The 13,459-nt window shown below is 41.3% G+C and overlaps 2 protein-coding genes across 2 annotated transcripts in view; both read left to right on the top strand.

Moving 5' to 3' along the window:
• The first annotated feature begins 2,021 nt into the window (after positions 1-2,021).
• Positions 2,022-10,433, top strand: gtf2h1 (general transcription factor IIH, polypeptide 1). The gene is made up of 15 exons (XM_062548159.1): positions 2,022-2,387; positions 3,127-3,282; positions 3,701-3,893; positions 4,280-4,442; positions 4,882-4,975; positions 5,330-5,479; positions 5,862-5,941; positions 6,035-6,165; positions 6,803-6,890; positions 7,173-7,261; positions 7,586-7,703; positions 8,680-8,770; positions 9,133-9,248; positions 9,438-9,530; positions 10,212-10,433. The coding sequence occupies exons 2-15, from the start codon at positions 3,129-3,131 to the stop codon at positions 10,296-10,298; spliced, it is 1,647 nt and encodes a 548-aa protein (XP_062404143.1). The 5' UTR covers positions 2,022-2,387; positions 3,127-3,128; the 3' UTR covers positions 10,299-10,433.
• Positions 10,434-11,793: 1,360 nt separating this feature from the next.
• Positions 11,794-13,459, top strand: part of hps5 (HPS5 biogenesis of lysosomal organelles complex 2 subunit 2) — a 17,631-nt gene continuing 15,965 nt past the window's right edge. Inside the window, exons 1-2 of the mRNA XM_062547761.1 lie at positions 11,794-11,930; positions 13,156-13,266. Coding sequence (XP_062403745.1) covers positions 13,165-13,266 — 102 coding nt within the window. The 5' untranslated portion in view covers positions 11,794-11,930; positions 13,156-13,164. The remainder of the gene's footprint in view (positions 11,931-13,155; positions 13,267-13,459) is intronic.

Here is a 13,459-nt window from a genome sequence, read left to right as displayed (position 1 = left end):
GCTCCCTCTGAGTATCTTGTTCTCAAATCTGCCTAATTTTTCTGTTATCTTTGTAAATGCATGTGTCCTTAAGTTACTGTTACTGTTATGCATGTTTTGATTTACATTCCTTTATGTCATCAGTTATTAAAATGAAATTTACAGCATTCAGTGCATGTCTTCAATACTACAGTATAACAGTGGTTCTTAGACTGGGGGTCGGCCAAAAATATTTGAAGGGTCATGAAATGATTTGCACGTCTTTTGGACTGACATGGGTTTTTTTTTTTTTTTTTTTTAAATGGAATATTCAGTTGTCTTAGATGTAGGCTTACAATTCAGTGTTTCCATAATCTTTCACAAATATATGAGGGGTCGTTAAATGCATTAAAGACATTTTCTAAAGATTTTTGGACCAACATGTTTCAAAACTGGGATTTTCAGAGGTCCAACCCTAGGCTTTCAGTTCACAGTGTTTACATAATGTTCCTTCAAAAGTGGATGCTCTGTTCATGCAAACTCAAATCTCGAAGTTCAAAGATGTAGAAGCTTACTAGAACACAGAACAGAACACCTTTTTGGCAACAAAATCTACAAATCTACAAAAATCTATAAAATCTACCTCGGTACCAATAAAGTAACTTGAAAATAATAACTAGAAGTAGTCAAAGGCTGCCACCGACATGAATGCCTTTGGTGTTGCCTGCCTCTGCCTCCAATCTCTGTATTCCAACATTTTTCCAAAGTGAAACCAAATTACGCTGGTTGGAGAGAAGGGCCAGACAAAAAGTTTAAGAACCACTGCTCCATAAGGCCCTAAAGTGGTGTTGATTACCTTCACATGAATAGTGAGTTTTCAATCCAGAAACCACCATTCTGACCAAGCAATTAATTAATTATTAACAACATTCGCTCAAACAACCTTCTAACACCTGTGTCTAGAAAGCGTTGTTGTTTGATGGTTGTTCCATAGTTCAAATACTGCAGTGTTAATGATGTCAGGCTATGCACCTTATTCCATTGTTGACTAAGGAATATCGTGGATAGCCTAAATTGATGTTTAAAATAGCATTTACAAAATTTTCTTCAAAAGAAGTAAACTTCATTCACAACATTAAATACATAGTTCTCCAAAAATATATATTTACCCACCTCAGGCATACATATTTATTTATTTATTTCACATTGAAATAACTAGATATAGGCCTACATAGCGATTCAAATATAATCGCCAATCAGTCCTGTACATCCTTGCCGCAAAAATAAATCTCAATTTATCTGTTTATCTGTGTGTGTGTGTGTGTGTGTGTGTGTGTGTGTGTGTGTGTGTGTGCGCATGTCTGTCTGTGCATCTGTGTGTGTGTGTGTGTGTGTGTGTGTGTGAGAGAGAGAGAGAGAGAAAGAGAGAAACAGAGACAGAGAGATAGTGTGAGTTTCAAATCAGCTCATATTTAATTGTATCATGCCTAATTTGCATATCCAAACATTAAATTACAGAAAACTTGTACTACATTTATTTTTCGTGTTGATCTAAGCAATCAACTGGTGAAGTTTCATTGTGATATCTCGTTGTTGATTTTCTACCCTAAAAATCCGCCTTATATTCAACACATTGGACAAGAAAGGCTTAATATACGAAATTGCCCAAGGGATATCACCGGGCAGCCTCCTAAATCTTAAAGAGGTACCCCTAGTCTACTAGATTCAGACTATCTTGTTATGTAGCCCCTGTCATCTCATCATCCTCTACCAGCAACCCTTTGCTCAACATCACCATCTACAGGCCGATGTGTGTACAGTTAGTAAAATGTACACATGAAATGTGCTGTCTGGAAACTTGGTGCAGGTTCACAATCCCAATTGAGGGGCGATTAAAGTGTTAAACATTAATTATATACGTGCATTGTGTGCACGTTCTGGTACCTCCACTCCTCAAGTGGAACTAATGTAAAGCACTGCTTTCTCTCTACTTCTTCATCCCGGACTGTTTTTAACGTAACAATCCGTTCGCACTCAGGGGGTGAAAGCGCGCATCCCTGGCGTTGCTTCTGACACCGTTGAAAATAGGCACGGTCAGATGCAGAAATGTATATGTGTTTGACAGATACATATTGCTGTAAAGATCCCAAGGGTTTTCGTATATGGCGCATATTACGAAAATCCTGCGCCCAGGACTAAAACTAAGCGAACTTTATGGCTTTTGTTGTGTTCCCATCGGACACATTTATATGTGACACAGTTCAGTTGTGCCGATGGAGGACTCGATGGCGGTGGTGTGTGACACGTTTGTTGATACTTTTCACCGTTTGGGATATGTATTCAAATTACTGAAGGCACTCTAACCATTTTCTTCGTCGTGCCCTCCATCTAAACACCATTCTGACAAAGGGAGAGGTTCCTTGGCCCAGGTATTATACGTTGTCTTTAACGAACTGTGTAAAATATGAAGAGGAAAACGGTAACGTTATCATAGCTAGGGAAAGGCTAGCTAACTTGTTGGTAGACCCTTTGACATGCTAAGAATATAACGGTAGCCACTCAACTTAGTAAGGTAGTTGGCTACTTAAAGTGAGGGTCTGAGGGGCCTTTTGTAGGTAACTTTGCTTAATTAACTGTACATTTTATAGATTGAACTAATCATGCGTGCCAGTAACATTGATCCCTAAAGAGGTAACGTTACAGTACTTTAGCTAACAGTATCATGACCGAACAACCTGTCTGGCAAGCAAAGTAAGTTACTCGTTAGCTTGGAGAAGTCAGTTGTGTCATGTTTTAGCCTGTCCCTTCTTTCAGTTGTCAAAGTTGGTTTTATATGTTGGAAAACTTAATAACACTTTGTCGTCCTAAACACCCTGGTGTCACTGATTATGCAGGATTGCAACGGTTAATGCTAGCTGAAGCATACAACTTGGTCAGCACATAAGGTAGACGGTTAATGTGCCGTGATGAAGGCTTCAATAAGTGCCATTCTGTACTGTAATGGTTCTAAACATGTTGACATTCTTTGCATATTAGGAAATGTTATTAGTTGCACTTGTATTAAAGCCACTCTACGTTCACATATAACTTAATAAGCTTTTTCTGCACGATTGACGTTTTGGATTTTATCCATGAAGATCCATGATATGTAATTATCTGTTGAAACAGCCATGGCAGCACTGTCGGAAGAAGTGTTGCTTGTGGTAAAGAGGGTTCGGCAAAGGAAGCAAGATGGAACCTTGTATTTGATGGCAGAGCGCATCGCTTGGGGTCCTGAGGGCAAGGATCGCTTTACCGTCAGCCACCTCTATGCTGACATCCGATGTAAGTTCTGCATTGGTGCTCACATCTACTGGATAACCTGCTGAAGTGTAATTATTAAGTTATTCACATTCTTAGATGTAAATAGTATTCATTTGGACAGTTCACTCAGTATTGGATGAAGGATGGGCTGGTGATCTGGTGAAAACTCACCTGATCACAATTTTTTTTCCATATTCACATTTGTTAGTGAAAACTGCACCGGGGAGAGACAATTTAACCATAACCTGGCTTTGTTCTCTTCTGTACTGTTGTTATCAGATATTGCATATTTGGTGCATATGATTATGTAAAATGAAACAATAACCTGGCACCTACTAAGATGGTGAAGAAGTCTGAGTGAGAAATGGAAAGTGCAATATACAATTAATAAATAAAGTAAAAAATAGACAGTAATGGCGGCAATTCTTTCGTCTTATAGGTCAGAAAATCAGCCCTGATGGGAAAGCAAAGATCCAGCTACAACTGGTTCTGCATACTGGAGAGAGCACCACTTTTCACTTTGCCAATGAGAGCAGCGCTCTTAAGGATCGTGAGGCCTCAAAGGAACTGCTCCAGCAGTTGCTGCCTAAGTTCAAAAAGAAAGCCAATAAGGAGCTCGAAGAGAAGAACAGGTGATGTTTGTGACCTCGTTGTTGTTTATATGCCTCTGCGACAGCGACACACACAACTGTCTCATCCTCTTCCCAAACACTCACACACGCGCACACACACACACCTGAGACACAAACACGCAAACAAGCGCATTTGTGCTTTGTGTGTTTATGTTTAACAAAGAGCTCCCTAAGATATTATACTTAATCAGTTTTCTGGACCCGGGAGGCACAGAATCTTATCTTAAAACTGGAAGCATATTCTATAGTCTGAAAATGATGTGTGTATGGGAAGCTTATGGAAATAGTTATTGGATAATCAGTAGTGATATTCTGAGTTTATCTTTTCCAATGCTCATCAGCTATCCTAACATTTGGTGTCTCTATGATCGAACTCCAATTCCTAGGATGCTGCAGGAAGACCCTGTTCTGTTCCAACTCTACAAGGACTTGGTTGTGAGTCAGGTGATCAGTGCAGAGGAGTTCTGGACGAATCGGTTGAGCATGCCTTCGGTAGAGGGTTCTGTCGCCAACAATAAGCAGGAAGTGGGGATATCGGCTGCTTTCCTGGTGAGCAGATCTGGCCACTGTATGGTCAAATCTAACAATGGAGTGTATCAGTACCCTTCTGCTACAGTTCACAGCACTTTCACCAGAAAGAATCCTTTGATGTGTTGGTTGCGTATTTGTAAAATTTGTAAAAACATCTGTTTTTCCTGTAGTCCTAGATTGAAAGCTTTTTTTCAATGGAAGTTTTCTTTCAAGCTCTCTTTAAGTCTAGGATGTTTAATCCTTTTTTGGGAAACTGACCAATAATATTGTAATTCTGTTCAAGAAATGACATTGAATTACTATTTGCGTCTTATCTACTTTTCCTTTATGCTCTGTGCTACTGTGGCTCATCAATATACTGCCTGCCTTGTATAGTGTGATGTCTCTGTGGTGTGTTGTGTGATGGTGTGTATGTGTACATTTCAGCACTGGTGTCTTGTGTTTCCCTGACTTGCAGGCGGACATTCGGCCACAAACAGATGGCTGCAACGGTTTAAGATACAACCTCACTGCGGACATCATTGAGTCTATCTTTAGAACCTACCCTGCAGGTGAGCTTTTATATTCGGCTGAAGACAAGTCATCTCATCAGATTGAGTGCACCTCACTGGTATGTTTCTGCAAATGGGTGCCTGAACTACTCTCGGGATGTATAAAAAGCTTTACTCTGGGTCTGTTTTGTACATTTTCCTCAGTTTATTTATTGAAGTGGATCATTCATCTGTAGCACAGTTTTTATTTTCCCTTTTTGTTAGTACATTTTTACATACATACAGTATCTCACTGCCATTGTCTGGATTTCTCTGCTTATCTGCCTGTATCTCTATCATCCTCACAAACTCACATGTACACTTCACCCTCTTTCTCTCTTTCTTTTCTCTCTCTCTCTCTCTCTTTGTCTGCAGTGAAACAGAAGTATGCCGAGAATGTGCCTCACAACCTTACAGAGAAAGAGTTCTGGACGCGCTTCTTCCAGTCCCATTACTTCCACAGGGATCGCATCAACACAGGCACACAGGACATCTTCTCAGAGTGTGCCAAACAGGACGAGAAGGGTGAGTGCCCTCACTCGACTGACCTAGACAGGTCATGTAGGCAACATGGCAAATTTGAGAGAGAGAGATACAGAGAGAGTAGTAGTAAACAGTTGGATGGTGTTTCCTCTTAGACCCAGACAAATTCAATCTCTTGCTGGCTAGTGCATCTGTATTCTTTTGTATTAGTTGTTGAGTACTGCGGTTCCTAAGGAGCTATTTAACAGTCCTCCTCATGAGTGTAGTGACCCGTGTCACTCACAACTCTATGAGAACATATGTGAGAAATGTTATTGACCGGCAAAAGCACCAACATCGTTACCACTGTACCATGTCAACACCAACGTTGTTAACACTGTCCCATGTAAAGCAGAATCCCTGAATCTTCTTCTGAATCCCCCAGGCTTAAAATCCATGGTGGTTCAAGGTGTCAAGAACCCAATGGTAGACCTTTTGTCCTTGGAGGATAAGAGCTTAGATGAGGTAAGGCCTGACATATATATTTGATATATGAATATATTATGATATGTATTCAAATCCTTACTGAGCTCGTCTCCTATGTGCTCCTCTTTACAGGGGTATGGTACCAAAGTGGCTCCCTCCACCTCAAACAGTAAGCCCACAGTGAAGGAGAACAGCAACTCTGCCATCATCAAGCGCTTCAATCACCACAGCTCCATGGTCCTCGCTGCTGGGCTGAAGAAAGGGTGGGTTTGTGTGTTCGTGTGTGTGTGTGTGTGTGTGTTGACTAAAAAGAGGAATATAAAAATCCTCTTTTGACAGCTGATCTTAATGCCTTAATTCAAAAAATGAGTAAAAATCCAACCACTAAGGACAGCAATTTTCTTTGTGATTGAAGAATGTATCGTAAATAAATGAATGTTCTTCCTTAAATACAGGGGGCATAAGTGTTTGACCCCTATGTTAAATTCCCGTAGGAGCAGGAGGATTTTTTTTATGTTTTTAATTTTAAAGGCCAGCTCTTTCATGGATCCAGGATACTATGCATCCTGATAAAGTTCCCTTGGCCTTTGGAATTAAAATAGCCCCACAACATCACATACCCTTCACCAAGATAGAGATTGGCATGGTGTTTTTTTCCAGTTAGCTTATTAGCCTGTTTGATGCTCATTGAGCTCAATGCAAATAAGATCAATTGTCAAAAGATGATTTTATATTCCTCTTAGTCAACTTTAGCTTGGGGTCAAATACTTATTCTCCCCACTGTATGTCGCCCCATATGGAAGGGAAGCTATGTTTACCTGTAGGATATCCTGGATATGGGATCCTGCCCAAGCTGTTTTGAATGGTGTGTGCTGAAATGAAGTGAAATGTGTGTTTTAGGGAGGGTGCTAATGACCAGACCAGTGAAACAAGCAGCACTGATGGGAACTCCAGGGACTCCGACTTCTTCCAGCCGCCCATTAAAAAGGTGAGTAAGCACTGAGTGACTGGAAGACCACTCAAGCTAACATTTGAAGGTGCACTCCGTATCTCTAACCCAGTACGCTTTTGTTTGCTAATTGATCTATGTGGTTCTGTACTGTGTGTACTCAGAACAGAAAGCTTCAGGTTTGAGAAGTAGTTCAGATTGCTCTGGCCTTTTACGTATAATGTTATTCTTTCTGACGCTGTTTTGCCTGGTTAGTCAAAGGCCACTATGGGAAAGAGGGACAGGCACTGGCTTGTTGTGACTGAAATTATGTATTTGCAGGTAAAACTGCAAGAGGCCATTGAGTACGAGGACTTGCAGAGTGGTTCAGGACCCAGAACGGTTGCCCTAAACCTGAAAAAGTCTGACAGGTAAAAGGCTCATTTATGCACAATATTAGAAATAGATACGGATGAAGCTTTCTGTTTGCACTTTGCGTTCATTACTTTCCTTTATTTATCCATTTACCTCAAGTTCATGAGTACATACAAAACTGTTCAACGTATAAAATGTAGACTACTCCGCCTGTAATTGATCGGTCATATTGGTCACATTGGTGAGGAATGTTTGTGTGATCAGGCTCATGAAGCTCACTGTCCATTTTGTGTGGGAGACAGACTGTACCTACCACCTCATGACGCTCACTGTGTGTGTTTGTGTGTGTGTGTGTCTGTGTGTGTGTGTGTGTGTGTCAGGTATGCTCATGGTCCAGTGCCACTGCAGTCTCACCATTACACCACCACCCAGGACATCATCACGGCAGTCAACTGCATCCAGCACGAGATGGCCTGCTACAAACCTTGCCTTACACAGGTGCCTAGTTTACCTTAGGGCTCTATCAAAGTTATTTCACTGACATTCTATGATGGGAACAAGCTTAACCACAGAATAGCTTTGTAATCAGTAATGTCTCCATGTTTTCAAAAGGCTCTTAGTCTTAGTCAGGGATCACACCAGAAATAACAAAGCAGCAAACGCAACTCTCACTCAGACCATAATGATTAAAAAATGAATTCAAACAAAGTTCTGTTTCGTTGCTACCTGTAAGTGGTATTGAGTACAGCCCGAAAGAAACATCTCACCCCTATAAAGAAATCGCCTTGATTGGTTTGAATGCCTGAAAAGTTCCTTGGATACATCAAACTGACATTGATGAGCATTTTGTTACAGTGCACTCTAAAAGTTGATGCAAGTTCAACACTCAGATCCTTTATCAGTAGCATCAGTGTGATCCCCACCGTTCTAAAGGCTCTCAAACATGTTTGAAATAGGGATGCCATTCACATAACAATATTTACACATTCTACAGTATGTTCAACATGTCCACTACTCACAAAAAGTTAAAGATATCTGCCTTTTGGGTGAAATTTAATTTACATGGACATGCAGATTCAAAAGTTCACCTGTAATGGTTATAGTGGTTTTTTTGGAAATTTCATCTGAAATTTCATCCGAAAGCCGAGTAGCCCTACACTGGAAATCCAGTTCTTGGGAAAGTACAATTTGAATTGTGTCTGCAAGAGACTCTGGCAATGAGCAATGATGCACGTTACTTCTACCGGTTGCATCCGCGGGACTAATCAAGTCGGTGTAAATATGATACAGGCGGGTCAGAGGCAAGCTAAACTGATGACGACAGCATTGCAACGTTCAAAGTCAGTTAACATTGGTCGTAGTGTTATCTAGTTGCATGCTTTGTAGATTTTGTTGTTTTTTATTTGTTTGTTTGTTTGTTTGTTTGTTTATTTGTTTGTGGCACACCAAAACTCATATATGTGCGCTGTAACAGGTGATGTCCAGTAACGCTGCTAGCTCTGCCATCGCTGCCCTGTCACCAGGAGGAGTCCTTATGCAAACCTCTACTCAGCAGACCATGAACCGTGAGCAAACATGCGCACACACACACACACACACACACACACACACACACACACACACACACACACACACACACAAACACTCATACTTTCCCATATCTCTTCCTTATAAGCCAACTTCCTAAAAAACATTTAACGGTCGTAACTGGTTGAACAAGACAATGTGATTTTTGGCTGGCTATCTATTCTCCTAAGATCTCAAATGGTTATGGTTATGGTACTTGGCAGAAGTTTTTGTCCAAGGCCAAAGAGTTACATTCATACCTGACTACAGTGTTATTCTCACAGTCGCACAGTGATTATCAGTGTGCCAGGACACAGGGTTTTATATTTAACATTTAATTGTGTGTCTGTGTGTCTTTCAGAGCTGGTGCCTAGTGATGTGCAGGGAGAGTTGAAACAGTTGTACACAGCTGCAGGAGAGCTTCTGAGGCACTTCTGGACCTGTTTCCCTGTCAACACACCCTTCTTAGAAGAGAAGGTAAGATCTGCCCACCAGCCAGTAGAACTACATTCAGTGTGAATATAATATAGCGCAATCATAGAATTATGAATCATTAGAATTCATATAATATAGCATAAAGTAGAATATATAGAGATTATCATAAGAAACACTCACTAATCTGTACAACCAGGAAATTAGTAGATTTGTTTTGTTTATCCTTCACAGGTGGTCAAGATGAGGTCGAACTTGGAAAGATTTCAGATGGCGAAGCTCCGTCCTTTTCAAGAAAAAATCCAACGGCAGTACTTGAGCACTAATGTAAACCCCAACTCTGTTTATTCTGTATTATTTAGTTTACAAGCGCTTTTGCACTCCTCTTTTGTGGGGACAGGTGCGTTGGAATACGTTAACCATAGGTTAACCAGTTATACTTAAAAGAGAGAATCCCGCACACTGTCCAATGGTACAGTGTGCGGGATTTTCTCTTTTAAGTATGCTGTATTATTTAAAACAAGCTTTGTACATGTTAAATCTAAAACTCTGCAGGTGGTCATCAATATGGTGTTTTTCACTTGCACACCTGAGACATTCTGTCTACTGTATATTCACCAATAGTGATGATGACCCAGAGATGTAGCTTCAGACATCCCGATAATAGTTTTAAAAAAAATCTTCTTACAATGTTAAGTCTAAACAAATGCTCCGCAAACTCTTGCGGAATCACTTTCCAATGTAAGTTTTTTTTTTCTTTAAATGAAATCACCTGTACCTCTACTTCCCATGATATTCATTAATTTGAAAAGCTCAATGAATCAATATACATTCCTAGCTTTAAAAAAAAAACAAAACCTTTCTGTTTCTCTGAAAATAAGTGGAAAAATGATTGAGGCGAACCTCACGCCAGTTCCTTACTTTCTTGCTTACCTGTGCCCCATGTGCCCCTACCCCTGTGCCCCATGTGCCCCTACCCCTGTGCCCCATGTGCCCCTACCCCTGCAGATCACTGGGCACCTGGAGGACATGCTGCAGGCTGCTTACAACAAGTTCCATGCTTGGCAGACTCGGCGGATGATGCGAAAAACCTGAAGGACTCGTGGCACGTGGGCTGTATTATGTAAAGACCACTGGAGGACTTAGAATGATGGAGACGGATGGTGGATAGAGAGAGACTATAGGAAGAGGAGAAGATGGAGAGAATGGGATGGGAGGGTGGGGGCGGGGGTGTGAAGACAGAACTCTCCTGAGGCTTTCTAGCCGGCTGGGACAAGGCATCCGACGTTGGCGTCTCCAGAGGGGAGGGTTTGGGGGTGGGGGTGACAGTTGTGGGTATGTGGACATGGATGGCGGTTTGTTACCTCCCTGTTGACCCAGAAGAGAGCAACTGTGGTGACCATCCACAACTGTACTTCTGTTATATTTGTTCCCTTTTTTTCCCCTCCATTTCTTTTTCTGAGGAGGTTGTTAGGCACCTGGTCAAACATGTGACGTGACGTCACCAGGCCTGCCGCTAGACAGTGTTGTATCACGACCAAACTGCTGGGTTTTCAGAAATCATTGGGTGGATTCTCAGGATATACGAACATGCAATGCAAAAGGACAAATGACTGGGTTATGGAGCACAACATTGTGGTGCCCCATGATGGAGGACTAGGTGGAAAAAAAATGTGACACATCAGAAGTTCAATGCAAAACATTGTAGTCCTCTCTAATAGTATTTCCTGGGTTGTTGATACCCGCTCCCAAGGCCTTGGGCTACAGAGGGAGTTGATGAAAGCAATACCAAATGTACTACATGACAGTATGTGTGTGTATGTGTGGTGTGGCTGAGACACACTGCCCACTGCCAATGCACTGTTTTTTTTTTCTTTTCTAAACATCTGCACATTTTAGCTGCACTGAGGAAGTTCTGGATGTTGCTGAAAAATGATAAATAAAATGATAAAAATAATGATAATAATATAAAAATATCCACATGTGTGTTTGAAGTAAGTGTTCTGTTCTGAAACGAGACCGATGCCACTAAAGTAGCCAGTGGTTTTATTTTTCACTTTGACATGATTATATGATTAGAATTACAAGATTGTAAGTACAGTCTACATGCATCTGAGCTATTTTTCCTCATCACTGTACATGAGCAAAAATCCTGCCTACGACCAAGGATTTTTATAATCATGATGAAAGTGGTGGTTGTACTGCAGTCTTTTTCACTGACGTTGTCTGGTAGGTAATTTTGTCGACCACTGCAGCCCATGCCTGGGTCCCTAGAGCTTCTCGAGTTTCAATCAATACAAGAGCCCTAATGGATGCTGTAAATGCCTCTGAAAATGCGCCTGAATCTTAGATGAACTACACCCATTCTTTTATTTTCTTTCCATGAAAGCTACTCACAAGCGCTTTGTTAGGATCAGGTGAAATGTGTGAATCTTAGTGACTGGAACCAGAGACTTGCTGGAACAGCACAAACTAGTCAGTGTGTTATTCCTGTACTCTGGGCAAAACGTTACACTGACAAGAGGTTAGTGCGCAGCTCCCTTCAAAAAGTAGTACCGGTCGAAGCGAAGCAATGCGCGAGGCGAACTATCCCATTTCAACTTTCGCTATCTCTACTGTCAAACATTGACAGCCCGGCCGACAGACCATGGATAGTATGTCTGTGCAGCCCCTGTAAACCTGGACCTTGAAATGACACAAATCCAACATCGCGGACAGTAACACCAGGTTTGTTTACGACTAACTGTGAGTCGGTTTAAAGCTTTAGTTACTATTTTCTTGCATGCTAACCTCGAAGTGACTACGAACGTGAGGCTACAGTGAAGGAACGAAGTGACTAACCGAGCCAGGTTGAGATGTGGAAATAAGTAGGAGCACGCTAACTAAAAAACCTAACCGTAGACTAACTTTTCTAAGCGCATGTTAATGACACACTTAAGTAGGTAACTTGGCAAATTAATAATATTCAGTATTTTGAGAAAGTTACTGAAGTTACTGTAATCTCAGTACGGCACTAACGTTACTTGTTCCAGCTAACGTAATTCAACACACACTGGCAGAAGTATGAGTCCCGTGACGCTGGGTCATGCTGTTTCATGCTAAGTAGTCAACACTCAGAGACCGGTAGAACCATGTACACTTTGTACAAAACTTGTTGCCGTTTATTTTGTTCACGCACATATTTCTCACTGATATTGAGTCGACAACTTGAGTTTACATCCTAACGATTTAAAAAAACAAGTTGTTTCATCTGGTAGCTAACCAGCACGTCGGTGATGGCTGAGCACCAGCCGTGCCCTGGAATTTGTTGGTTTGCTGTCAGTTTTACATATTGTTGTGAGTTGACATCATCTTTACATTGTCCCTTTGTTACTTACCGGTAATACTTTATCAAGTTAGTTTGTAACATTGTTACCTTTCAACTATTGTGTATGCACCGTTTGGTCCACTTGTCATAAACGACTGAATTAGTTCAGATTAATCCTGTCAGGAGGGGTACGTTATGTGGCCCATATAGGCTCATTTCTGTCACTGTTGTGTGTATATTGCGTTGGTGCCTTGTCCTTTAAATTAGCTGTTGTTCAGCAGCTGAGAGGAGAAATCAAGGGTGGTCATGCGTTTGCAATTGAATTGAGGATGCTTTGGATCATATGACGGTAGGCAGCTGGTGATGTGGGAGCAGGAAGACAAAACGTCATCTCATGTTCTGAATGAAAGACAGATATATCAGATAGAGGGCCCGTGGGCTCCTGTGCTTTCTCTTTTCTGCTTTGCCTGGAAAGGGGTGTGACTCAGTTTCCTAAACAAGACACCCTAACCTCCTCTGCAAGACTCATTTAGGCATTTGGTACAGTATGTCCTAACAAGGCCAAAGTTCAGTGAATTCATCGAGAATAGCTTTAAGAGGAGGCTCTTTCGCGGACATAAACTTAAATATTTTTGTTTTTCTCAGCTCTGCAGGATGATTCCTGTTCTTCCAGAGTCCTGCACCCATGTGCTTGCTGAGTTTGACTGCCTGGACCCCTTACTCTCTGCTCTGAGGCTGGACTCAGGCAGACTGAAGGTGCCGTCTTTACCATCGTCTGTCTATTCATCATCTCTTCAGTCTGTATTCTGTTTTTCTGTCTGTTTTCACTCTGTTTGTTTATTTGGTGATGGGTATCCTCCGTGTCTTTTGTCATTTTCAGAAACCATCAGCCATATTTTGCTATTCACATAGTCTACCTGTACATTGCCCTGAGCTGGCTTTTAAGCTT

This window comes from Sardina pilchardus, chromosome 10 (assembly GCF_963854185.1).
Source record: "Sardina pilchardus chromosome 10, fSarPil1.1, whole genome shotgun sequence".
Lineage (NCBI taxonomy): Eukaryota > Metazoa > Chordata > Actinopteri > Clupeiformes > Clupeidae > Sardina > Sardina pilchardus.
This window is presented reverse-complemented; position numbering and strand designations above follow the sequence as displayed.